The 26,796-nt window shown below is 49.5% G+C and overlaps 1 protein-coding gene and 1 long non-coding RNA gene across 3 annotated transcripts in view; one reads left to right on the forward strand and one right to left on the reverse strand.

The window, feature by feature from the left end:
- On the forward strand, positions 1–24,503 carry LOC309527405 (cholesterol 7-desaturase nvd-like). Its single transcript, XM_082214250.1, has 7 exons — positions 1–313; positions 13,568–13,756; positions 17,461–17,639; positions 18,798–18,923; positions 19,342–19,461; positions 21,058–21,234; positions 23,702–24,503. Exons 1-7 carry the CDS (start codon positions 16–18, stop codon positions 23,861–23,863), a joined length of 1,251 nt encoding a protein of 416 aa, XP_082070376.1. The 5' UTR covers positions 1–15; the 3' UTR covers positions 23,864–24,503.
- The window catches only part of LOC309527444, a 16,568-nt gene continuing 5,887 nt past the window's right edge, over positions 16,116–26,796 (reverse strand). Inside the window, exons 2-3 of one of the 2 annotated variants that reach the window (XR_014217221.1) lie at positions 18,273–18,387; positions 16,116–17,190 (exon numbers count right to left, since the gene is read on the reverse strand). This is a non-coding gene — a long non-coding RNA (uncharacterized lncRNA). Of the gene's footprint in view, positions 17,191–18,272; positions 18,405–26,796 lie in introns of both variants that reach the window. The other variant, XR_014217222.1, reaches the window with a different exon arrangement.

The raw sequence follows: 26,796 nt of genomic DNA on the forward strand, positions 1-26,796 counted from the left end.
GGCAGGTGGGGCGCGATGGCTCTGCGCGAGTGGCTTCTCTGGGCGCTGCCTTCCGCGGATCCCGGGGCTTGGATCGTGCTGCTCGGGGTGCTGCTGCTCTCGTGGCTGGCGCTGCGCCCTCTGCGGCTCTTGCGCGGCCCGGACGAGGTGGGCTACGCGGGCGAAGCCGGGTGCAGCCGCGCAGAGGCGGCCAGGCGAGCGCGCAGGAGCCGGCGGATCGGGCAGCTGCCGCCCGTCTACCCCAACGGCTGGTTCCGCCTGTTGGATTCGGCGCAGCTGGCCCGCGGAGAGGTGCGCAACGTGGCTGCGCTGGGTAAGTGGGGTTCCGGAGCATGGGCAGATTGCGGCGCGGGAGGAAGTGCGGGCAGCTTGGAAGTGGAGCCATGCCGAGCGCGCACCAGAATCAGCTGCGCGTAAAAGCGCGCACCGGTATCCTGCTGCCAAGCGCTCTTGACAAGCCCTGCCAGGCGCCGGCCTCGGGATTCCACCCCCTGGAAAGGAATCCAGGGTGTCCCCACGAGGGTCGGTCGTAGCTTTGTCTCTGAAAGTTGGCTTGCTAGCTGCGGGGAACTCTTTCTGCTTTCCTTTCCGCGGAGAGGCTTTCCATGACGCGACAGTCTCTGCCGCGAGTCAGGAATGGCAGCTATAAAATCCCAGAATGATTGACAGGGAAGGGAGCCCGGGGTCATCTAGTCCAGCCCCCTGCAAGGCAGGAATCTCAGCTCAAGAATCTCTGGCAACTTCTGTTGAAGATAAAAAACAAAACACTCCAATTACACCCAGAACAGACCGCAGTCAATAGAATCTTTTGAGGCACCTGCGAGAATATATACTACGGGAAGCACATTTTGCAAAATGCTTTTTATTCCTGCATTGCAAGGGATTCGGCTAGATGACCCTCTGGGGTTGCTAGGCGTGACTTTGGTGTGTGTGCGTATGTGGCAACTCGAATCCTCGCAATCTTAAATTCTGCTCTCCGTCTGCAAAGGTGGCCCAGGGTCTGGAAACCAAGCCTTGGGAGAGAGCTGGGTCTGTTTAGCCTGCCAAAGAGGAGAGGAGACAGGATAGCCATCTTCAAATATCTCAAGGGCTGTCCCATGGAAGATGACGCAAGATTGTTTCCTCCTGTTCTTGAGGGTAGGACTCGAACCCATGGCTTCAAGTTACAAGGAAGAAGATTCTGACTAAACATCAGGAAGAGCTTTCTGATAGTAAGAGGTGTTCGGCAGTAGAATGGACTCCTGTGAGAGGTTGTGGCCTCTCCTTCCTTGGAGGTTTTTAAGCAGAGGTTGGGTGGCCATCTGTCAGGGATGCTTTAGCTGAGTTTATTCCTGCATTTTAAGGGGGTTGGGCTAGATGACCCTTGGTGTCCCTTCCAGTTTTATAGCTCCATGACTTTCCCTTTCTCCTCTTCCTCCTCTTCGCTGTCAGCACTTTGCAGATGTGTTTGGCAGAAAAGACAAAATCAGTGGGTGCTGACAGGCAGCGCTCAGAGGCCAACAATTTTTCTTAAAAAATGCACATCCCCATTCAGTTTTTTGTCCTCTGAACTGCAGGTTTAGGTACCCTCCTGCAACTGAAATTGTTCCAAACAATCCTGTCTACACAGGAAACTCGAATCCGGTCTCAGGCTGTTTTAGGAACTTCTCATTGGCTCCCAGCCCAAAAGAGGTGCCCTGTTTGTTTTAAAGAGTTAGATTAGAGGGGGGAACTTAGAGGGCAGGAGGGTGATGGCAGTGGCTGGGAGGGGTGTCGCTGCCCCTGCCCTTCCCTGCGAAGCTTTGCCCAAACCCCATCGCCAGTACTAGAAATTCCCCAGGTGGAAGGCATGTTTTGCGACTGGCACAGGTCCGATTGTGACCATGTGGAGACCTTTGGATGCTAGGCTGGCGGCTGACATCTCCATCTTGCTGGGCCCTCCAGCTTTCTTAAGCAGTGAAGCAGAAGAGCTTTATTCACCTTTTTCTCCAAAGAGTACATGGTTAGTAACAGTAATTTATTATTTGTACCCCGCCCACCTGGCTGGGCTTCCCCAGCCACTCTGGGCGGCTTCCAACAAATATTAAAAAATACATTAAAATGTCACACATTAAACACTTCCCTGAACAGGGCTGCCTTCAGATGTCTTCTAAATGTCAGGTAGTTGTTTCTCTCTTTGACATCTGGTGGGAGGGCGTTCCACAGGGTGGGCGCCACCACCGAGAAGGCCCTCTGCCTGGTTCCCTGTAACTTGGCTTCTCGCAGTGAGGGAACCGCCAGAAGGCCCTCGGCGCTGGACCTCAGTGTCCGGGCAGAATGATGGGGGTGGAGACGCTCCTTCAGGTCTACTGGGCTGAGGCCGTTTAGGGCTTGAAAGGTCAACACCAACACTTTGAATTGTGCTCAGAAACATGCTGGGAGCCAGTGTAGGTCTTTCAAGACCGGTGTTATGTGGTCTCGGCGGCCGCTCCCAGTCACCCCCCCCTCAATTAATACCTACAACGACCCTGCGAGGCAGGTGAAGAGGCTTCAACTGACTCCAAGGTCACTCGGTGAGCTTCAGGACCGAGTGGAGGAATTTGAACCCTCATCCTAGCTCCTCATCCGACACTCTAACCACACTCTAACTACACCCCACTGCCTTCCTAGAGTCCTTCTGCTACGGGGCAGCTCTATAAATTCAGTAGGTAAATAAATATAGGCAAAGCAAAGTGACCTGAAATATTCTCCTTGAAGCATAAATTTGTTTTATTCCGGATTGTTTTATTTGACATTTAAATGTGTTGTCAGCTGCTTGGAGATTTTTTCTTTAAAATATAAAACAGTATAGAAATGCAATGAATAACAATACCAATAATAATAATATATTTCACCTCAAAAAAAGGCACCTGGATATTCTGTTGTGGCTATCACAACCTAGGTTTAAGGTGCTATTTAAGCTTATATATCTGAGTTTCCAACACTGGAAATGCATAATGATAATAATAATAATAATAAATTTCATTGGTAGGAAAAAATGATGCCTAGGTACTCTGTTGTGGCAACCGCAATCTAGGTTTAAGGTGCCATTTGGCGATCAGCTTCTAAGTCTGAATTTCTAGCACTGCCCATCGCCGAACCACCACATTTTTTTACAATTTGCGTACGGCAGTGTTCAAAACTCCCATTGTCCTAGGCGCATTTTGCGACAGGGACTATCATTAGCGTGGGCAGTCTATGAGCTCTGGGCGCAGTGCTGCACCTAAGATTTCAGATTAAAACTGCAGAGTGGAAGGAAAGGGGGACATTTTTCTGCCTCCCCACTTCCAGCTACTCTCTGAAGATTGGAGAAGAGACCCTCTTAAGAAGATTCGGGGATGTGGGCAGGGGAAGGATTAGACCATGCAACAAATGAACATAATATTTTAGCTGCAGTTCATTCATTTTCAGCTTTGTATTAAAATTATATTTAATTGCTGCACCCATAACCTAGGTTTAAGGTGCCATTCAGCTCCTAGCTTTCACACCTCGGTTTCTAACGCTGGCGTACAGGGTGGCAAAACCTGGGCGCCCCTTGCCGTCTCCTGGCACCCACTGCCAACTCCTTTCTCTGCCTGACTTGGAGCAGCCCACCCAGAAGCCGGGCAATTTTCTTTTCCCACTTCTTCTCTTCGTTGCTCCTTGTTTCAGAAACTCGCAATGCTGTTTGCCTACACAGAGCTCCGCGTCTTCTTCATCCCACTGGTGGCCTTGGAGATGCTGAGGAAACTCAAACCTTGCCAAGTCTCGTTGTCAGAGCTTCTTTCGTCGACTCACCCACAATTGCCGGTGATACACCCTTTAATCAAACCAGGAACAAAGCGAGCCGTTTGCCTTTTGTAGCGAGTTACTTGGCGAGTTGTTTGCAATAACCGGGTTGCGGTGTTGCCAGAAGGCTTTATGGCCTCAATATCCATTTGGCCAGTCACAAAAGGGTGTGTGTTTTTGTGTGCCTACTGCAAAGCTGAGCAAGCCTTCAGAAAACAGCTATTTGACTTTCCGAAGACATCTGAAGGCAGCCCTGTACAGGGAAGTTTTTCATGGTCGATGTTTTATAGTGTTTTAAATATTTTGTTGGGTGCCGCCCAGAGTGGCTGGGGCAACCCCGTCAGACGGGAAGCATATAAATAAGATAATAATAGTTCAAATTCTTTTTTTGCGAACCATCAGCTCTTAGAAGTGGTAATTTTTTTACCTGTTAACTGATCACATATTCTACCTCGCTAAGTCCTAAAAAACAGACCCAGTAAGGTAGACCACATATTGCAGCCAGAAGTAGACATTGTTAGAAACTGAGATACATAAGCTAATTGCCAAATTCCTGCATTGCAGGGGGTTGGGCTAGATGACCTTTGGGTCCCTTCCAACTCTACGGTAATTGCACCTTAAACCTGGCTTGCGGTTGCCACCACGGAATGTGTAAGCATCTCTTTTTTTTCTTTTTTGCAATGACATTTCTTATTCTTATCATTCAGTTCATTTCTATCCTGCTTTATATTTTAAAGGAAAAATTTCCAGCACGTTCAAACATCCAATCGGACCATCAAGCTCATTGGAAAATATTTCAGATGCTTCTTGAAGGGATATTTTGCTTTCCTCATCTTTATGGGCCAACATAATTTAAGAAGGCAGTGAGGTGTAGTGGCTGGAGCATGGGTAGGTAAACTAAGGCCCAGGGGCCGGATCTGGCACAATCGCCTTCTAAATCCGGCCTGCGGACGGTCCAGGAATCAGCGTGTTTTTACATGATTAGAATGTGTCCTTTTATTTAAAATGCATCTCTGGGTTATTTGTGGGGCATAGGAATTCATTCATTATTTTTTTTCAAAATATAGTCCGGCCCCCGACAAGGTCTGAGGGACAGTGGACCGGCCCCCTGCTGAAAAAGTTTGCTGACCCCTGGGCTAGAGGGTCGGACCAGAACCTGGGAGATCTGGGCTGAAGTCCCCACTCAGTCATGAAACTGACAGGGTGACATTGGAGTGGGTCGCTGCCTTTTAGCCCGCCCCACAGGGCTGTTGTAGGGCTCAACTAAGCAAGGAAGTGAACCATGTACCCTTGGAGAAAAAGGGTGGGATATAAATGTCATAAACAAGCTCTTTTGCTTATCTGCTTAAGAAAGCTGGAGGGAGCAGCCAGGTAAGATGTCAGTCGCTAACCTGGCACCCAGAAATCTCCACATGGGGATGTGTTCCTTAGGGAATCTCGCCTCAGCAAGGAAGATCAAGTTTCCCTCTACACCAGCTCTCGGTTGGATGTGTGCAAAAGCTTCTCATACAATCAAAAGGATAAGGACCCTGGAATAAGTCCAACCCCCTGCAAAGCACGAATCTTTTGCCTAAGACTGGACTCGAACCCACAACCCTGGCATTCAGAGCCTCGTGTTCTACTGACAGAGCTATCTCCGTATCCCACTTTCTTCCAGGCCTTTTCAAGCAAAGATGAGTTTGGCGGGTCTCTGGCGCTCTCCGTATTGTATTCCGTGTAATTGCAGAATTGGAAGGGACTTCGAGGGTCCTCTAGTCTAACCCCCTTCAAGGCAGGAATGTGCCACTGTCCTTTACAGGGATCGAACCTGCAACCTTGGCAGACTCTTTTTTTGCTGCCTTCTTCATGGAGCTCCTGGCTTCCTCACCCCAGCGGAGGCATTCCTAAAGGATTCAAAGCGAACCTTTCTCCAGTTCCCCAGCCAGGGCGGCAGAGCCAGAAAAACGAGTTGTGGAAGTGTGCGGCATGTCAAAGGCAAGACCTCGCCGCCTTGTTCGGCTTTGCAATAAAAGAATTGTTGATTTGGAAGGGGAACCCAGGGTCATCTAGTCCAGCCCGCTTGAGGCAGGACTTTTTTGCCCAATGAGGGGCTCGAACCCATGACTGAGAAGAGCCCATCGCAATAAGGAAGAAAGCGTGGGCATTTAGGGGCTGCGGCCAAAAGCAGATTCAAATTAGCTTCATTAAGGTGTCACCCAGAAATGTTGACTTGCCTCCAAATTGATGTTCTAGTTGTGCGCTGGCCTGGGGACATGGTGTGCTGCCCCACCAATGGGGTAAACCAGGGTGACATGCCGACATCCCAGCAGCCAACCTTGTCTGATGACGGACTCCAGACGGATGCCAAGGTTTTGTTCTCGTTTTACGCCACTCCCAGACTCAGCAATCAACACTTGAACTGGGAGCTAATGTGAAAGAAAGGGTGAGAGTTTATCTAAGGCCGCAGGTGGAACGTGGGTTAAAGCACAGAGCCTAGGACTTGCCAATCAGGTCGGCGGTTCGAATCCCTGTGACGGGGTGAGCTCCCGTTGCTCGGTCCCTGCTCCTGCCAACCCAACAGTTCGAAAGCACGTCAAAGTGCAAGTAGATAAATAGGTACCACTCCAGTGGGAAGGTAAACAGCGTTTCCGTGCGCTGCTCTGGTTCGCCAGAAGCGGCTTAGTCATGCTGGCCACATGACCCGGAAGCTGTACGCCGGCTCCCTTGGCCAGTAAAACGAGATGAGCGCCGCAACCCCACAGTCGTTCCCGACTGGACCTGATGGTCAGTCCCTTTACCCTTTACCTTTAAGGCCGCAGGTTCGATCCCTGTAAAGGATAGCTGCATCTTCCTGCATTCTAGGGGGTGGGCTGGATGACCCTCAGATCCCTTCCAAGCCTGCTGTTTTCATAGAACCCTAGAATGGTCAAGATGGAAGGGACCTCTCGGGTCATCTAGTCTAACCCCTGTGACACAGGACTCCCCTCCCCGGTGGGTCTCGAACCCACAACCCGAAGATTATAAGTCTCCACCCAAGTCCAAGCGAATCCAAGCTTCCGGGCAGGAGGTTTCCATTGCTTGGTGCAGGCTTCAGAAGGCAACGTCCAGCCCGCAAGGCCCACAGCAAAGAGGCTTCACCCTTTGCATTTCTGACCCACGCGGGTTCGAATCCCTTGTTGGGCTGAAGATTCCTGCATTGGGCTAGACCAGGCATAGGCAAACTCTGGACCGCCAGATGTTTTGGAACTACAATTCCCATCATCCCTAGCTAACAAGGCCAATGGTCAGGGATGATAGGAACTGTAGTCTCAAAACATCTGGAGGGCCGGGGTTGGGCTAGATGACCCGCAGGGTCCCTTCCAACATGACAGCTCTAGGACTCTCAAAAAGCAGCCGCCTTTTGCATCAAGCAGTTCTGCTTTGGACTGAGTGAGATGTTAAAAAGAAAGAAAGAAAACGGGGTGATCTGTCCTGGAAGAACCCTGGGGAAAAGGTCGCTGGGGTGACCCCGGCCTTGTTGCTGCTTGCGAAGGGGACCCCACCGCAGGCGGGACTTTGGGCCACCCTGAAACATCAGTCCGCCACTGGCCAGACTGAGTTTCCGGCTGCCCCACCCCAGCGGAGGCATTCTCAACGGCTTTTGCTTGACCCTTCCTCCAGTTCCTCACTCCCTGCGGCAGAGCCAGAAAAGCAGGTTGGCAAAGTGAGCCGCGTGCCAAAGGCAGACCGCCTCCCCCTCCGCCCTGCTCAGCCTTGGAACCGTCAAGTTGGAAGGGACCCCCCAGGGTCATCTAGACCAACCCCTGGCAAAACAGGTATCTTCTGCCCAACGCGGGACTCAAACCCACAACCCTGAGATTCAGCGACTCCTGCTCTTCCGACTGAGCTATTTCATAGAATTCTATAATTATCAAGTTGGGAGCGACCTCCAGAGTCACCTAGTCTAACCCCCTGCAAGGCAAGAATCTTCTGCCCCATATGGGACCCGATTATTCTTTCTTCTGTCTTTCCCAGGAACATATTCACGTCCGGAGAGCTTCCTAACCGGATCATTTCTGAAAGAATTTAAGCATTCTTCAGCAGAGCGGCCAACTTACCATCTTCCTCCGCCTTGGCAGTTTCAGCGCTGCCTACTCTCAAAACTTTGGGATTGTCCAAAAAGACACCACCAAAAACGAATCAATTTGAGTCGGACTACTCCAGGGCTCAGTTAGACCCAGGTTGTTTTTTTAAGCAATGTGGGTTTGAGTCCCACATTGGGCAAAAGATTCCTGGCTTGCAGGGGGTTGGACTAGATGACCCTCGGGATCCCCTCCAACGCAAAAATTCTGGGATTCTGTGAGTAAGATGTGGCACGAGGTCTGCACAGCAGGAAAAGAGGCTCTCCCTGGGCGCTGATAAGCCCTTCTGGCTCCTTTGCTTGCCCCCCATGGATGAGGCTGGGCCGAGGGCAGTGGCTTCAGATGGAAAAAGTCTCCCGGTTGACCTTGAGAAATGAGTTTCCTGCAGTCCAGTTTAGCAGGTCCTTCTGCTCCCAGCCAAATCTTCACACTGCTTGTAAATCCAGCACAAGATCCAAGTGTCCCTATTCCCCAGGGACATCCCTGATTTAGAGAAGCCATCCCGGTTTCTAATTTGATCCCGGAATGTTCCGCTTTTTCTCCGGACGTCCCTATTTTCACTGGAAAAATGTTGGGGGGTACGGAGTTATCCGACACCCAAATCGTTTGAAGGTACAGCCGTACCTTGGCTTTCAAACAGCTTAATTCTTGAACGTTTTGGTTCCCGAATGCCGTAAACCCGGAAGTGACTGTTCCGGTTTGTGAACTATTTTTGGAAGCCAAACGTCTGTCAGGGCTTCCATGGCTTCCAATTGGCCTGCAGGAGCTTCCTGCAGCCAATCAGAAGCTGCGCTTTGGTTTCTGAACGTTTTGGAAGTCGAACGGACTTTCGGAACAGATTCAGTTCAACTTCCAAGGTACGACTGTATGGGGAAGTTTTTAAAATGCTTAATGTTTTATTATGTCTTTATATATGTTGGAAGCTGCCCAGAGCGGCCGGGGCAACCCAGTAAGATATGTGGTGTATTAATACGTAGTAAAATTATCATTATGGACTAGGACGTCCCGATTTTCATTGGAGAAACGTTGGAGGGTATGAGATATATAACAGTGGTTTTCAACCAGTATGCCATGGCACCCTGGGGTGCCTTGAAGGATGGTGAGGGGTGCTGTGGGCAACCCTAGCCTCTGTCCCTCTTTCCTTCCCACCCTCCTCTGATGCCCTCTCGCTTCTCTGCCTCCCCACAGGCTTGCACAACTGTATGTTGCAGCAGCCCTGGCTACAAGCTCCGCAGGCGAATGGGGCTTCTGGGGCTGGCCAGGGGGTGCTGGGTGCCAGGAACTGAGGCGGCCTCGGAGTAAGCAAGCAAGCGGGTGAGGGAGCCCAGCCAGCCAGTCCGCCAGCCCCTGCTCTTGGGAATGGACAGACCGGGAGTGGGAGGCCGGGCCGGCAGGCTCTGCGCTGGCCTTCCTTGTACCTGCTGCGTACAACGCCTGCCTGGGAGCTGAGTGCCCAGTGCTGAAGGAGAGCCATTGTGCCATGCAGGCCTGGCAATGCCTGCTGCTGCCACCCAAGGTGCCGGCCTCAAGTTCTTCTTTGGCCAGTCTCCGTTGGGCCACTAAGGCTGGGGGCACCCTCTTTCCAGGCTCCTGTGGGGCAGTGTGAGGAGGCACCTCTCTCTGGGGCAGGGGGGCAGCTCAGAGACCGAGGGCGGCAGCAGTGGCTGCCCAGAGGACGCGCAAGGAAAGGGGAGAGGAGGGGAGGCTGAGGGAACGCTCCACAAGGGAGGGTGTTTGAAAAGGGGTGAGGGGCTGCCGGCTCTGCAGGCAAGGGGTGGCATAACTGGGCTCCTGAGCCCCACAGGGTTGCAGCAGAAAGGATGTAGTTGGTCAAGGGAGCTGTGGACTCAAAAATAATTTTGGAGACACCGTTGAGGCCAAAGAAGAAGGAGAAAGGTGGAAAACCTCTGGCATGTAATCATTGAATTGGGAGGGACCCTGAAGGATGCCAACCTGAATAAAGTATGGGGGGGCGCAAGCCCACATGATGCAGTGCCCACATTGATCACATGATGCAGTGCATAACAACAACAACAACAACAACAAATTATGTCCCCCGCCCATCTGGCTGTGTTTCCCCAGCCACTCTGGGCGGCTTCCAACAGAACACTAAAATACAATAACCTATTAAACATTAAAAGCTTCCCTAAACAGGGTTGCCTTCAGATGTCTTCTAAAAGTTTGGTAGTTGTTTATCTCTTTGACATCTGGTGGGAGGGCGTTCCACAGGGCAGGTGCCACCACCAAGAAGGCCCTCTGCCTGGTTCCCTGTAACCTCACTTCTCAGAGGGAGGGAACCGCCAGAAGGCCCTCGGCGCTGGACCTCAGTGTCCGGGCTGGACGATGGGGGTGGAGACGCTCCTTCAGATATACTGGACCGAGGCCGTTTAGGGCTTTAAAGGTCAGCACCAACAAGCTTCTGCAGGCTTTCCAAAGATGGATGTTTGTTCTGTTTCAGCGGTAAACAGCGGGTTTTCCAAGAGAAAGTGGAAACATATACAAACACTGTTTGAATGGCAATGCTTATCAACTTGGGGGGGCAGCCCCCTAAAATATCTGATTGTGGGGGCCAAAGCATAGTTGGCTCCTATATTGAGGGTCAGCTAGTCTAAGCCCCTGCTACGCAGGAAGAGGCAGCTGCCCAATATGGGGATCAATCCTGCAATTTTGGTGTTCTCAGCAACCACACTCTAACCAACCGAGCTCTCCAGCATTGTAGAAGCCCAGAATTGTCAAGGGACCCAAGGGGGTCATCTAATCCCACCCCCTGCAACACACAACAGATGGCGCTCTGGGGAAGTTTTACTAATTTTACAATTAAATTTACAATATCAGATGATGATTATTATTATTTAAAGCTGAATTCTGCAGCTCGTATCCAAAGTCATTTCTGCGCTCTGGAGAAGCTATGCATCTCTGCGCGACTGTGGGCTCCCCAGAGGCATCGGGCCGGATACTCTTGCTGTTTTTGAGCCGTTTGATTGGATTTTTATGCCGTATGAAGCATAGCAGTAACAGACTGTTAGAATTGTGGAGTTAGAAGGGACCTAAGGGATCTGCAGGGATGCAGGTGGCGCTGTGGGTTAAACCACAGAGCCTAGGACTTGCTGATCAGAAGGTCGGCAGTTTGAATCCCCGTGACAGGGTGAGCTCCCGTTGCTCAGTCCCTGCTCCTGCCAACCTAGCAGTTCAAAAGCACTTCAAAGTGCAAGTAGATAAATAGGTACCGCTCCAGCGGGAAGGTAAACGGTGTTTCCGTGCGCTTCTCTGGGTCACCAGAAGCAGCTTAGTCCTGCTGGCCACATGACCCGGAAGCTGTACGCCGGGTCCCTCGGCCAGTAAAGCGAGATGAGCGCCACAGCCCCAGAATCGGCCACGACTGGACCTAATGGTCAGGGGTCCCTTTACCTTTACCTTTAAGGGTCATCTAGCCCACCCCCTCAAATGCAGGAATCTTTTGCCTTGAATCCACGACCCTGAGATTAAGAGCCTTATGCTCAGCTGGTGAGAGTGTGTTTCTGATAACGCCAAGGTTGCAGGTTTGATCCCCGTATGGGACAGCTGCATATTCCCACACTGCAGGGTTTGGGTCCCTTCCAACCATTCCATGAGTCTATATCTAGCCATGGAGCATAGCAGACTTTGCTTTTCGTTCCCTGCTTCTCCGCTGTGTGGACAGGATGGGCTCCGTTTGGCCCCACCCAGACTCACTCCTCTTCTCAGAGCTGGATAAAACTTGCAGACGTCGGTTCGAGTCCTACCCTCCAGAGCAGGAGAAAACAAGCTGCCTTTTGCTCTAGGGAATAGTCTCCAACCGTGAAGCTGCGTCTTATCATACGCCGGGTGTCACACAAGCAAAGTGGACGCGAGATTTTTCCACGCCTCGTTTTTGCAACAGCCTCTCTTTTGTTTAAATCGGGCATTTGCCCAAATTACGGCTTTAGGCTGAAATCCTGTTTTCTTCATTCCGGGACTCTTCTCCTTAAGTCACCCCTTTCAAACAGCTTTCCTTTCCCACCATAGAGCTGGAAGGGACCTCAAGGGTCATCTAGTCCAACCCCTCCAATTCAGGAAGCTCAATTAAGCATCCATGACAGCTGGCCATCCGACCTCTGCTTAGAAACCTCCAAGGAAGGAGAGAGGTCACTCTGCTCTTCCTGGCAGAAAACTCTTCCTGATGTTTAGCCAGAATCTCCTTCTTTTCAACTTGAATCAATTTGTTTGGGTCCTACCCTCTGGAGCAGGAGAAAACAAGCTTGTTCCATCTTCCATGTGACAGCCCTTGAGATATTTGAAGATGCCAATCTTATCTCCTCTTTTTGAGGATAAACTTACCCAGCTCCCTCCTAAGGCTTGGTTTCCAGACCCTCGATCATCTTGGTCGCCCTCCTCTGCACATCTTCCAGCTTGTCAACATCCTTCTTAAATTGTGGTGCCCAGAACTGGACACAGTATTCCAGGTTTGGTCTGACGAAGGCAGAATAGAGTGGGATTATGACTTCCCTGGATCTGGACACTAGACTTCTGTGGATGCAGCCTAGAAAAGCGTTAGTTTGTTGTTGTTGTTTTGCTGCCGCATCACACTGTTGACTCATGATAAGCTTGTGGTTCACTGAGGCCCATAGACCCCTTTCACATGAGCCACCAAAACAGAGGACGGAGTTGAGTGAAACTTCAGCAACAAAGGGTGAACATGAACATGAAATTTTTTACGGTCAGAGACCAGTTTGAGAAACACAAATGGTACTACAATCCCAGTAGCAAAACAAACATTTAAAACAATATACAACAATGGATTTTAAGTTTAAAAGTGCAATAGGCATATAAACACATAAAAACTTTAAAATAGACTGCCTTAGAGAAATGACCCAAAGTCACCCGTGAATCCGGGTTTGGGAATTTTCTTAACAAACTAGATTGAATCGGGGGATGGTCTGCGCCTACAGATATGTGCGCAGAATCTGGCGACAATCCGGGTCACCTTGTGGTCTTTGCCTAACAAGAGAAGATCGAATTCTTGCTTTACAAGGAGGTAGGCAAGCCTCACCAGCAGGGGGTCAATGGTTTCTCTACGTGCCTCATCATAAAAGGGACATCTAAAAAATATGTGTTCAGGGCAAATGGACAGGCGCAAATTCTCTGGTCATATGGTACTTCTTAAAAAGATCCTTCCAAGACCTGCGAGGGCAGAGTTGAGCTTCTGGCAAGCGTGAAAGCCCTTCTTGCATTTTTGGACACAAGAAAAAAGAGATATGTTGCTGGTGCAGCTATATCTCTCTCGATTTCTACAATTTTGTAGTCGGGGCACCTTAAGCAGCCCTGTTGTCTCTCGGTGTCTATAATTCTTTGCCTAACCATTGCTTTTGACGAAGAGGGAAGAAATCATTCTCACTTCTTGGGGGCTTTTAAGCAGAGGTTGGATGGCATCCAGGTGGACTTTTTGAAATGTCTGGGAAAACCTGGGAACACGACAGCCCAATTTTCCTATTAAATTGGTAAAAATGTCATTTTTACCCCCTCCCCAACTTTGCCCAACTTTTGTGTCTGGATTTTCACTTTATGAAATATGGCAACCTTACATCTAGGGATTCTCTTTGGGTTTTCCCCACCCGGTTGAGAATCAAATCCTTTGTCCTAGCTGAGAGAAGAGCCAGCCTTAGCTCCCTGGGCCTCATCCTGCCTTCTTTCTTTGCCTCTGGCAGGGGAGCAGTTTGCCATCTTCCGGAACTCGGATGGGAAAGTGTGTGTGGTAGATGCCTATTGCCCTCACCTGGGCGCCAACCTGGGTGTCGGAGGCCAGGTGGTGGGCAGCTGCATTGAGTGCCCGTTCCACGGCTGGCAGTTCGACGGAGAGAGCGGCAAGTGTGTCAGGATCCCGTACGCCGAGAAAGGTGAGACGCCTTTGGCCAGCTCATTGAACCCTGAACGTGTTCCGCACCTGGGGCCTGGAAGACGGGGGGCGGCTCAGCACCTTGGGGGCCAAGGGGGGCAGCCCTCACAGGGGTGGTGCAAGGCCATGTGGGCACAGACAAAGCAGAAATCCCTGAAGATAAGCAAGGTAAAGGCAAAGGGACCCCTGACCATTAGGTCCAGTAGTGACCGACTCTGGGGTTGTGGCGCTCATCTCGCTTTACTGGCCAAGGGAGCTGGCATACAGCTTCCGGGTCATGTGGCCAGCATGACTAAGCCGCTTCTGGCGAACCAGAGCAGCGCACGGAAATGCCGTTTACCTTCCCGCCAGAACGGTACCTATTTATCTACTTGCACTTTGACGTGCTTTCAAACTGCTAGGTTGGCAGGAGCTGGGACCGAGCAACGGGAGCTCACCCTGTCACGTGGATTTGAACCGCCGACCTTCTGATCGGCAAGTCCTAGGCTCTGTGGTTTAACCCACAGCGCCACCCGCGTTCCTGAAGATAAGCAAAGGTTCTGTTAAAACCAGGAATGGGAGGCAATTAAATGACTCCCCCAAAATCCCAAGTCCCCACCACAGCCTCAAACTAAGGCCAGGACAATGACCTTTGACACAGGCACCATATTACACAACAGCAAAGAGGCTCAGAAAAGCAGTCTATAAAATTGTGGCAATAAGCAGATAACATGAATTGTACTGTTTCCCCTGAGTATCCAACATAGAATCAAATAATCACCCAAATTCAACGGTTTGATGGATTTCCTTGGTTCCTATGGCTAATGACTCCTCTGGAAGAGGGGAATCTAGGGCTCCCCCTGCTTCCATAATCCCTTAAGCATAAGGTCACACACTCCTTGCCCCTCCATAAGGTGGGAATGTAGCCTCACAATAGGAGGCAGGAGGCGATCAAGGGCAGAACAAACCCCAGACAGAAATCCTTCGGGATGGTGGATTGAACCCTGATACTTTCAGAGGAGAATTGTGGGGAAAGCCTTGCAGCTAGGGCGATGTGCAAACACTTTTATTGTTCTTGGGAAGCAGGCAGGGGCAGAGGAAGGGGGTGCGGGGAGTGTGGGCTGCCCCGGGTGTCACCACTGAGGGGGGGTGACAAAATGCCGGGCGGCACTCACCGTGGGGCCTGCTGCGTGCCTGAGCCACTGCGCGCAGGCTCTGTGCTGCCCACACGGTCCACCCGCAGCCTCCCCCCAGGTGTAGGGCGGCTGAATGGGAGGAGGCAGGCAGTGGCGTCGCAAGGTGGGGGGGCGGTGCACCCCGGGTTCCATGTCTGGGAGGGTGGCAAGATGGCACTCTGTGGGGTGCTTGCCCTGCTGCCCTGGTCCGTGCGCAGCGGTGCGAGCAGAGCCAGGCAGAGGCTCGGGCCAGGCAGATAATGTGCCCCCCCTTTTTTACCCTGGGGATAACTGAAGCCTTATAAATAAGTAAGTATATAAATAATTTTCACAAAGGTTATGCTGACAAATAATTTTATTTCAAGGCTTGAACCTGCATATAAAGACAAAATGGAAAATACAGATAAATATGCTGACCGAGGCCCCCTTTGGAATCGGAGGCCCGGGCCAAGTGACCCATATGGCCCCCTCCCTCTGTCTGGGCGAGCAGCCATCGTGCCGCCACTGCCGCATGTGAGGATCCTCCGTTTGCAACTGCAGCTGCGAGCAGAGGATCCCGCCAATGTCCGTACGGCTCTCAGGCGTCGCCGGCGGCAAACCGCTACGTACAACACATGCGCGGTGTCGCACGTATGCACTGTGTGTAGCAATGTCGCACATGGACTTTACATAGCGGTTTGCCATTGGCGCCACTGGAGCGCCATACAGATGGCAGTGGGATCCCTCCGCTGCCAGCAGGAGCCACTTACGGCGAGCCGGGGGGCCCCCTCCCCGCCTCACCGTAAGCGGCTCTCGCTTTGCCGCTTTACAGCGAGCTGAGGAGGGAGGGAGGGGGATGGACAGATGGAAGCCGTGGCTTCCGAGAGGACGCAGCTTTGGCAGTGCCCCGGCAAGGCAGCATAGCTCCCCCCCTTCCGCCGACGGCTCGGGGTACTTGGGAGTCGCGAGGTGGGGGCGCAGAGGCGTGGGAAGGGGGGCGGACATTCGGCACCTGTCCACGACTCCCAAGCCTACCCTGAGCTGTGGGGGGGGGGTGACAAAAAAAAAATCCCACACCGGGTACCACCTGGGTTTGCTACGCCTCTGGAGGCAGGCAGACTCCAGAGGCCCCACGGTGTGCCCTGCCCCTATGGGCGGCTCGTGCTGCCCTAGGCTCCCAAGCAGCTTCCTCTGCCACTGGAAGCAGGCACCATATTTTTCGCTCTATAAGACGCACCAGACAAACAAGACGCACCTAGTTTTTGGAGGAGGAAAACAAGGAAAAAAATATTCTGAATCTCAGAAGCCAGAACAGCAAGAGGGATCGCTGTGCAGTGAAAGCAGCAATCCCTCTTGCTGTTCTGGCTTCTGGGATAGCTGCGCAGCCTGCATTCGCTCCATAAGACGCACACACATTTCCCCTTACTTTTTAGGAGGGGAAAAGTGAGTCTTATAGAGCAAAAAATACGGTACTTAAAAGGTGTCAGGAACGAGGATGATGAACAGGGGTGGGCGGTGGGCTCATGTTTCTACACACCAAACACTTCTTTTCTTTTCTTTTCTTTTCTTGAATTTGCATTTTATTTATTTGTTAACATTCTTATATTACATCGGTAAGCGTCATATTACATTACAGGACTTACTATAATATAATTTCCAACATGTATACATGAATTATATACAAATTTTATATACCTAGAAGGAAAATGAAACAAACAAAAAAGAACAAAGAGGGGAAACACCCCCCCAATCATATACATACCAACACACTAGACTCCCTGTCTTTCCCGTTGTATATTCCTTTTTTCCAAATCCATGTACTCTTATTATTGTATATTTCTTTACATATTTCTAATACATATATTTCTAATACATATTTCTAATAATACATGTTAGGTATATTTCTAATACATTCCTATATCAATACGTGCTCTTAGTCTTATTTCTCAACTCAGTCTCACTCCAACATCAATCAAATGCTAGCACAGACAGCGAACCTTTACTGTATTTTTGAACGTATGTTTTATATCTATTCCACTTTCCCATAATTTTTTGTTTTGAATTGCCTCTCAGGGTATTTGTTAACTGCGCCATTTCAGCAAATTCTTGTAGCAAATTCTCATGCCAGTCCGTTATTGTCGGGGCTTCTTGTTCCTTCCAAACACACCAAACACTCCTACGGACATATCGGTGATGTCTCGATGATGCTGTTGATGAATGTGTTATGGGAAATGGGGAGAGGTCTTAAAAGTTCACGCAACCCTATGCTCGGAGTTCCTACTCTTGGTGTGTTTGAACCTTCCTGCAACAATTAAAGATCAGGTTTGCTGGGCGCCATTTTGCTCCTTTAACTTGGCTGGTGACTCCTTCTTTTGCTGACCAAAGGGACCCAGGGGGGGTGGCTCCCCAGTATATCTGCACCCCAGGATTTTTCCATATCGGTTCGCAAGCACACTGGAAGCGCTGAGCACGGATGTATAGCTCGGTTCATCTGAGCTCTCTGGCCTTCATCTGAATCAGGAGACACGGGTCCCACTGGGCTGCCTCTGACACCTGCTCCCTCTCCCTGCAGTGCCTGAATTCGCCAAGATCAAGGTGTGGCCGTCGTGCGAGGTCAGCGACATGGTCCTGGTCTGGTACCACTGCGACGGCATCGACCCGACGTGGCGAGTCCCTGACCGCAAGGAGTTCCTGCCGCGCCCGTGCTCCTTCCGCGGCCTCACCGAACACTTTGTCAACGTGCACATTGAGGTGCTTGCGGGGGCACAGCCAGGCTGTGACGAGTCGGGGGTCCAGAGGGAGGGTGTGGGCAGGCGTCACGGCATGATCTGATGGTGGCATTTGGTAAGGCTCAGTGGCAGGATTTGTGCGGGGTTGGAGAGTGTGTGGAGGGGAAGCCCGTGCAGAGCAGAGTAATAATAATAATAATAATAATAATAATAATAATAATAATAATATCTTTAAACCCTCCCCAGCCACTCTGGGCAGCTCCCAACAAAATATTAAAAACACGATAAAGCTTCAAACATTAAAAACTTTCCTAAACAGGGCTGCCTTCAGATGTCTTCTAAAAGTCAGGTAGTTGTTTATTTCCTTGACATTTGAAGGGAGGGCATTCCACAGGGCGGGAGCCACCACCGAGAAGGCCCTCTGCCTGGTTCTCTGTACCCTCACTTCTCGCTGTGAGGGAACTGCCAAAAGGCCCTTGGCGCTGGACCTCAGTGTCCAGGTTGAGTGATGGGGGTGGAGACTCTCCTTCAGGGATACTGGGCCGAGGCAGTTAATGTTAAAAACATATGAAGGCAACTTTTGGAAAGGCACGCTCAAAATTGTCTTCTACAATTATGTTATAAAGTCCAGCAGGACTGAATTTTGTTTTTTTACCTTTATTGTTGCACTGAACCGGCAATGGGAGATTTCCTTGAAGCTTGAAATTATTTTATTCTGGACCGTTGGATTTGATTCCTTAATGGATTGTCAACAGCCTGGAGATTTTTCCCTTTAAAATATAAAGTGCTATAGAAATGAAATTGTTATTATTGTAATTATTTATAATAATATCATTGGTGGAAAATAGCAAATAATAATAATAATAATAATAATAATAATAATAATAATAATAACAATAATTTTCATTGGTAAAAAGGGGGGGGGACTGTTTAAGACCAAGGCAGCCCCTTGGAAGGGTCTCTGGAGGTTGTGGAGCAGAGGTTTGTTTTGAAGCAGAGGTTGAATGCTCATCTTGGATGCCATCCGGTTTTTGAACCGGGAAGGGCGGGGTATAAATAAATATTATTATTATTATTTGATGTTTGAGTGGGGGTTGGGCTGGATGACCTTTGGGGGCCCCCTTCCAACTGGCAGAGGCTCTGCAAAGTTCCAGGCAGCTCTGTCCTGTCTCCATGCTAGGAGATCCCAGAGAACGGAGCGGATACGGCCCACCTCTCCTTCCTCCACCGCCACGCTTTCCTGAGTGGAGCCGACCTGCGCTACATGGACTCCCCTTTCTGGACTTTCTTCCGGCACCACTGGCAGGTAAAGGAGGCTCCCCCGGGGGGACCCAGCGTTTGAAGCACAAATATCATTCCTACATTGCCGGGGGTTGGACCGGATGACCTTTGGGGGGACCATTCCCGCTCTGATTCTATGAAAGGAGGGTTGGGGTTACCTTGGCCAAGTTGAACGCCAAAGTCAATAATTTCTAGCTCGGTTGCTAGTGGAAGAAAATGAGACTCCAAAACTCTGGGTGGTGGGTTCAAGCTCCATGCTGGGCAAATGTTTCCTGCTTTGAGCGGGGTTGGGCTGGATGACCCTTGCAGGTCCCACCCAGCAGCTCAGTCGGAAGAGCATGAGACTCTGTATCTCAGGGTCAAGATTCCTGTCTCGCAGGGGGTTGGGCCAGATCACTCTCCCAACTCGGCAATTCTATGACTCTACCATTTTTCTACCGCAGGCAGATTGGCACCCTGATCCGGAGCCCAACGCGCACTGTTCCCGCTTGCAGCTGAAGCACAACGTCACTCTCTTCGGGAAGCACTTCAGCTTCATGGACCTGAGAGTTTCCGCCTGGCAGGTACAGTCTGTGGCGAGGAGAGGCTGTAAGAGGATGGTTTGTACGCTGTGTTCTTTCTCGACTTTTTCTCGGGTCATCTGGTTCAGCCACACGCACACACATGGCAGGAATCTTTGGCCCAAGGTGGGATTTGAACCCATGACCCAGAAATTAAGTATCCTAGAATCATAGGACTGTAAAGCTGGAGGAGATCCCAACCCCCTGAATCTCCGCTATTACATCCCAGAACAGAGATGAATACCCAGAACAAAATCGGGTCATAGCTTTTAAACACATTGCCCGACCTCTTAGCCAAAGACCACCTGAAAGCATCATAGAAGCATCACAGAAAGAGGCGGAGAAATGTGAGTGTGTGGCTTGTCTCTTGTCATGGATTTGTGGAGTGGTCTTCTATTCCAACCCCCAGCAAGGCAGCTGTCCCATACAGGGATCGAAACTGCAACCAAGCGTTCTCAGCATCATGTTGCGTGCTGAGACCCCGCAACCACCCCATCGTTGATGAATAAGACACAAGGACACAGATATTAGGTCAATGTTATTGGGCAAATTTAGGCCACAACTATTGGCTTAGGCATTGGAATTGACCTGACTATATCACAGCATCTTAAAAAGCAGAGACATCACCTTGTCAACAAAGGTCCGTATAGTTAAAGCTATGGTTTTCCCAGTAGTGATGTATGGAAGTGAGAGCTGGACCATAAAGAAGGCTGATCGCCGAAGAATGGATGCTTTTGAATTATGGTGCTGGAGGAGACTCTTGAGAGTCCCATGGACTGCAAGAAGATCAAACCTATCCATTCTGAAGGAAATCAGCCCTGAGTGCTCACTGGAAGGACAGATTGTGAAGCTGAGGCTCCAGTACTTTGGCCACCTCGTGAGAAGAGAAGACTCCCTGGAAAAGACCCTGATGTTGGGAAAGATGGAGGGCACAAGGAGAAGGGGGCAACAGAGGACGAGATGGTTGGACAGTGTTCTCGAAGCTACCAGCATGAGTTTGACCAAACTGCGGGAGGCAGTGGAAGACAGGAGTGCCTGGCGTGCTCTGGTCCAGGGGGTCACGAAGAGTCGGACACGACTAAACAACTAAACAACAATCACATTTTTTTCAAGTATTAAATTCTCACATCTTATCTATTTTACACTGTAGGAGTTACTTCAGTCCTGCTAGTGATTTTAAGTTTTTACAACTGTCTTTTAAATACTCAGTAAATTTACTCCAATTGTCCTGGAATCCTGGTTCCAGATCCTTCCTGTCAATTTGGCCAATTCCGCGTAGTCTGTCATTTTCGACTGCCACTCCCCAATGGTAGGAACTTCTTGCAATTTCCCGTTTTGAGCCAGCAAAGTCCTTGCAGTGGCTGTGGCATACATGAATAGCCTTTGGTCCTTTCTCCTTTCTCATCAGACCAAGCAAAAAAAAACAAAGACACCTCTGGTCTTTTGGAGAAGGTATATTTTAATATTTTCTTTAGTTCATTGTAGATTGGCTCCCAGAATCTCTTCACTTTATCACAAGTCCACCACGTATGATAAGCTTGACAGTCCGTGAGGTTGCCTCCAAGCTGGTTGACAGTCTCTCTCTCTCGCCCCCTGCAGGTGGGGCCCAGTTTGGTCTTCCTCGTCCTTCGGTTTCCCCTCCTGGGCCAAGGAATCATCGTCCAAAGCGTCACCCCCGTGCAGCCCCTCATGCAGCAGGTGATCCACCGAATATACTTCCAGAAGAATGTCCCCGTCTTCATTGCCAAGATGATCCTCCGGGCAGAGTGCAGCCAGGTGGGAGTGCCAACAGGGGGCACCCAAGCCGTGGGGGGGGGGGAGAACGAGACCTTCCCGTGGGCTGGAAAGCCAGCCAGACCTGCGCCCCTGACAAAGGGGGTCAGGCAACACCAGAAACACAGGGAAGAGAATCGCCAAATGGCATCTTCAACCTGGGTGATGCTTGGCCCTGAAGAATGTTGAGGCACTGTTTGTTTTTGCAGTGAAATTTATACTAACAATAATCTCATATATATGAGATTGCCAAATGCCACCTTAAGCATAGGGAACAGTGGCCAACATGGAACGTCTAGGTGCCTTTTAAAATAATTGATTGTTATTAGTATTACAGTCAAACCTCGGTTGTTGAATGTACAGTGGTACCTCAGGTTACAGACGCTTCAGGTTACAGACTCCGCTAACCCAGAAATAGTACCTCGGGTTAAGAACTTTGCTTCAGGATGAGAACAGAAATTGCGCGGCAGCAGCAGGAGGCCCCATTAGCTAAAGTGGTACCTCAGTTGTTACCTAAAGTGGTACCTCAGGTTAAGAGCGGTTTCAGGTTAAGAACAGACCTCCAGAACGAATTAAGTTCTTATCCCGAGGTACCACTGTACAGTCAAACCTTAGAATCATAGAATCATAGAGTTGGAAGAGAGCACAAGGGCCATCGAGTCCAACCCCCTGCCAAGCAGGAAACACCATCAGAGCACTCCTGACATATGGTTGTCAAGCCTCTGCTTAAAGACCTCCAGAGAAGGAGACTCCACCACACTCCTTGGCAGCAAATTCCACTGTCGAACAGCTCTTACTGTCAGGAAGTTCTTCCTAATGTTTAGGTGGAATCTTCTTTCTTGTAGTTTGGATCCATTGCTCCGTGTCCGCTTCTCCGGAGCAGCAGAAAACAGCCTTTCTCCCTCCTCTATGTGACATCCTTTTATATATTTGAACATGGCTATCATATCACCCCTTAACCTCCTCTTCTCCAGGCTAAACATGCCCAGCTCCCTTAGCCGTTCCTCATAAGGCATCGTTCCCAGGCCTTTGACCATTTTGGTTGCCCTCCTCTGGACACGTTCCAGTTTGTCAGTGTCCTCCTTGAATTGTGGTGCCCAGAACTGGACACAGTACTCCAGGTGAGGTCTGACCAGAGCAGAATACAGTGGCACTATTACTTCCCTTGATCTAGATGCTATACTCCTATTGATGCAGCCCAGAATTGCAACCTTGGTTGTCGAATGTAATCCATTCCAGAAGACTGTTCGACTTCTGAACGACAACCGAGGATCAAAAGGCGGTTGGCAAAGTCAGTGGAGAAAAAAAGGGAAAAAACCCCCGGTGTTCGAAAATCGTTCGAAAACCAGAGCAGTTACTTCTGGGTTTTTGGCATTCGGGAGCTGAAACTTTCCAAAAGGGAGGCTTTTGGGAGCCGAGGTTTGACTGTATTATTAATTATAATTTCCATTGTTAGAAACTCATATACATAAGCGAGTCGCCAAATGGCACCTTAAACCTGGGTGACGGCTTACACTTTGGAATGTTTAGGCACATTTTTTTTGCTATTATTATTATTATTATTGATCCGGGGGGGGCAGACATATGGAGATGTAATGCGCCAACCTGGCACCCTGAGATTTCGGCGTGGTTGCAAGTGGACCTGCGCCTGTTGCAAAACGCAGCTGGTGGATTTTGAACCCTGGGTGCAGGGCAAAGTCTATCAAAGGCAGGGCAAAGTCTATCAAAAGAACTCCTGCACTCCATCCCCGTTCCCTGCCAGCTGCATCTCAGTGCAGGTTTTGTGCTTCTCTCCGCGCTCTGTCTCAGTACAGGGGACCGCATGCAGATTCTTATATCAGGGAAACCTCCAACTGTAGAATGAGAAGTGACGCCAAGGGTCATTAACCACTTGCAATGCAGGAAGATGCCGCTGTCCCTTACGGCGATTGAATCTGCAACCTTGGCATTATAGACGCCATGCTCTCGCCAACTGAGCTATCCATAATAAAATAATGATAATAATAATTTATTACTTATACCCCACCCATCTGGCCAGGCCTCCCCAGCCACTGGGCGGCTTCCAACAGGATATTAAAAGCACGATAAAATATCAAACATAAAAAACTTCCCTGAACAGGGCTGCCTTCAGATGTCTTCTAAAACTCAGATAGTTGTTTCTTTCCTTGACATCTGAAGGGAGGGTGTTCCACAGGGAAGGTGCCACCACCGAGAAGGCCCTCTTCCTGGTTCCCTGTAACCTCACTTCTCGCAGTGAGGGAACCACCAGAAGGCCCTCGGCGCTTGACCTCAGTGTCCTGGCTGAATGGTGAGGGTATTCCTGTTGTCCTGTTCCTGTTGCAGGGGTTTGCACCCTCAAGGTCCCTTCCAACTCTACAATCCTATGACTGATCTGCAGACGCCTGTCACTCTACTGCCGTGATCGTTGGAATGGAGTGACTTTTCTTTCTTTGTTGGTCTCCTTTTTCAGTTTGAGCGGGACGTCATGATATGGAACCACAAACAATACCTCTCCAAACCGCTTCTGGTGAAGGAAGATGGGGCGATCCAGAGGCACCGCCGTTGGTTCTCCCAGTTCTACGGCGAAAAGAGCCCAAAGATTACCAGCCAAAAGGAGAGCCTGGACTGGTGACCGAGAGAAGCCCCCTTTCCCCCTCTGGGTCTTTTTTCCTCCTGTCAAGGGGATCCAAGAAGTCACCACCCGCGAGTCGCACTTGGGTGACCCTGTTCAGGGAAATCTTTAGTGTGTGATGTTGTGCTTTTAAAATTTATTCTGGCAGCTGCCCAGAGTGGCTGGGGCAGCCCAGTCAGATGGGCGGCATATAAATAATAAATTATTATTATTATTATTACTATGCCTGGGGACTGTCGCTCTTTGGCCAAGCAAGCCTTGAAGAAATGCAGATCCTGATCTGGTCCACACGTGAAGCTCTTTTGCTGGCCGCCCCGAAGAAATGTGGATCCTGATTTTCTCCGAAAAGATGGACTGCAACCAGTTGTTGCCCCTGAAAAATGTGGCTCTTTTGGCCCGCAAGACTTTGGGTGGTATGGAATATTGCAGATACTGACATTGCGCAGTTTGAACAGACTGGATGCATAAAAACTGAGTCCTTTGGGAATGAAGCATTGTCCCGACCCAAACTGACTTACAGAACTTTCTTTAAAAACATAACAAAAGCATCAAAGAGATATTCAAAATATCCGTATAATATCTTGTGCTGTCCAGCATGGGCTCCGCATCTTACAAATAAAATAAACTTATAATCAGAGCGGGCAAACATAGCTCTTTCTCTCACACAGGCTTCATTGCCAGCATTCTGGCATTTCAGCCCCCAAGGCTGTGCTCCTGACAAGCCATTTACATTGTATCAAATAATTGTAGAGTTGGAAGGGACCCCAAGGGTCATCTAGTCCAACCCCCTGCAATGCAGTAATCTCAACTTAAAGCATCCATGACGGATGGTCATCCAACCTCTGCTTTAAAAAAAACCCAATGAAGGGAAGTCATTACTCCATGGAGTTTGAGAACAGAGAAAGAGCCATCACCCTTCCAAGTTAGCAGATTTGCAATACGATAACCTCACATGTGATCTAAGGTTATACACTCACCTCTTACCTTCTTGAGAACAACAACCAGTTCATTTGTCAACTGGTTAAAACTCAGAGATGACTCTTCTTCTTTTAATATAGCCCCAACACATAGGCATTCGCATTTCAGTGTGAGTTAAACCAATTATACCTAACGTGAAAACTGTTGGAATTCTGCCTGGGTCAGAGGAATGTGCCACAGCGTAGGCACCGGCAGATATTCCTGTCGACCTCCCCGCGTCTCCACTCTGCTGATAAGCAGGCGAGGTCCCGGCGATTCATCTCAGATGTGAGAGGAACACACCGTTCTTCGTCTCTCCCCTTTGGTGTCCCCCAGTGAGGGGAAAGAAGCAGACAGAAAACTATTTACATCTTTTATTTCTGTCTCTCATATCAGTACAGAGAAACACGTCTGCACTCGACAACAGCAAGAAGAAACTCCACCCATGTACTTCCAGTACAGGTCATATGACACACACACTGAGCTAACATCCGGTGCTCAGTACAGAATGGGCTGCCCCTTTGTTTCCATGGCAACAGTCACAAACATCCTGTCTGGCTTTCCAGCCACAAGCAGCTGACTGAGCTGCTGGAGCCTTTGCTTGCTGCAGCATTGGTGCTTTATGGTAACATACTCCCCCTAAAGTATCAATGCGTGCTGCGAGCAAAGCGTCATCCAGAGAAGAAAACAAACAGTTGTTATACTTATAACATTCCCCTGTTGTTTCAGTTCCACCCTTGGAACTACCCGCCACTGGTTTAACCAATGTACCTCTCTGGTTGTGTGACTTAGCATTACCTTGGTTAACAACTCTCTGTTGTGCCTTTGTCTCTGACTCAGACACTGCTTCAATCTGTCCTTGATCGTTTACAACAGCAACATATGCAAGGTTAGCAAACTCCTTTGAATACCTCTTGGGTGGTACACCCTTCGTTGCTCTCTCAGACCTACGTAAGAGCTGCTGCTCTTCTCTGCTTTCTGGTTCAGCCTCTGAACTCTCTGGAGAACCAGTACTAAGCTTAATCAGTGGTTTATCTTCCTCTTCTGAGGGTCTAGTCATTATTTGAGATTTCCTCTCAATGACTGTGACAACTGAGCTGTCTGAGCTATCAGTGTCATCATCATCAGTACCACTGAACTCAATAAGATCAAACTCATCATCATCATCATCAGAATCAGAATCCTCTGTGGAAAAAGCATGAACAATCACTCTCTCCCGTTCAGGAGCACTCTCTAGAAACTTTGTGAGAATCACCTGACCAGATTCAGACAAAATTACTCTATAGAGACCTTTTTCATAACCCACAAAGATGCCTCTGGCATTCTTTACCCCACTTGGAGCTTCTGTTCTCACATGAGACCCGAAAACCTTAAAATAGGCAACAGAAGGTTTTCTATTAAACAGCTTCTCAAAAGGAGAACATCCCAACTCTGTTGAGACTTTCCTCAACCACACATGAAGATAGGACGCTTAAGATTCGGCCCAATATTCATGTGGCAAATGTGAACTAAGCAATTGCGCATTCATCCCCTTTTGCAATTCTTTGTTCACCCTAACACAGACACATTTCTTCCATGCTTCTTCGGAAGTAGCAAGTTTGTGTCTTATCCCTTTCTCATCCAGGAACCTCTGGAAATCCTGTAAAAGAAAAACTGGCTTGTCATCTGTGAAAAGACAATCAATGTTAGCATCATGCATACTTTTAACCTTGTCACAAAACTCCTGAAACTTTTCTAAAGTTTCCTGCGGTTTTTTCATCAAGTAAACCCAAGAATAATTAGTGTAACAATCAACACACACAAGGTAATATTTTGCACCGCCTCTAGATGGTTCTAAAGGACCAATTACATCAGCATACACCCGCTGAAAAGCTCTGTGGACCTTCTTGGCCACCTTCTTGGTGTTCACACTGGTCACACCTGCAAGAGAAATTTCGTTAGAATCAGAAGTATTACATTTCATGTAATCACTTTGA

Source organism: Podarcis vaucheri, assembly GCF_965113315.1.
Source record: "Podarcis vaucheri genome assembly, chromosome: 2".
NCBI classification, from domain to species: Eukaryota; Metazoa; Chordata; class Lepidosauria; order Squamata; family Lacertidae; genus Podarcis; species Podarcis vaucheri.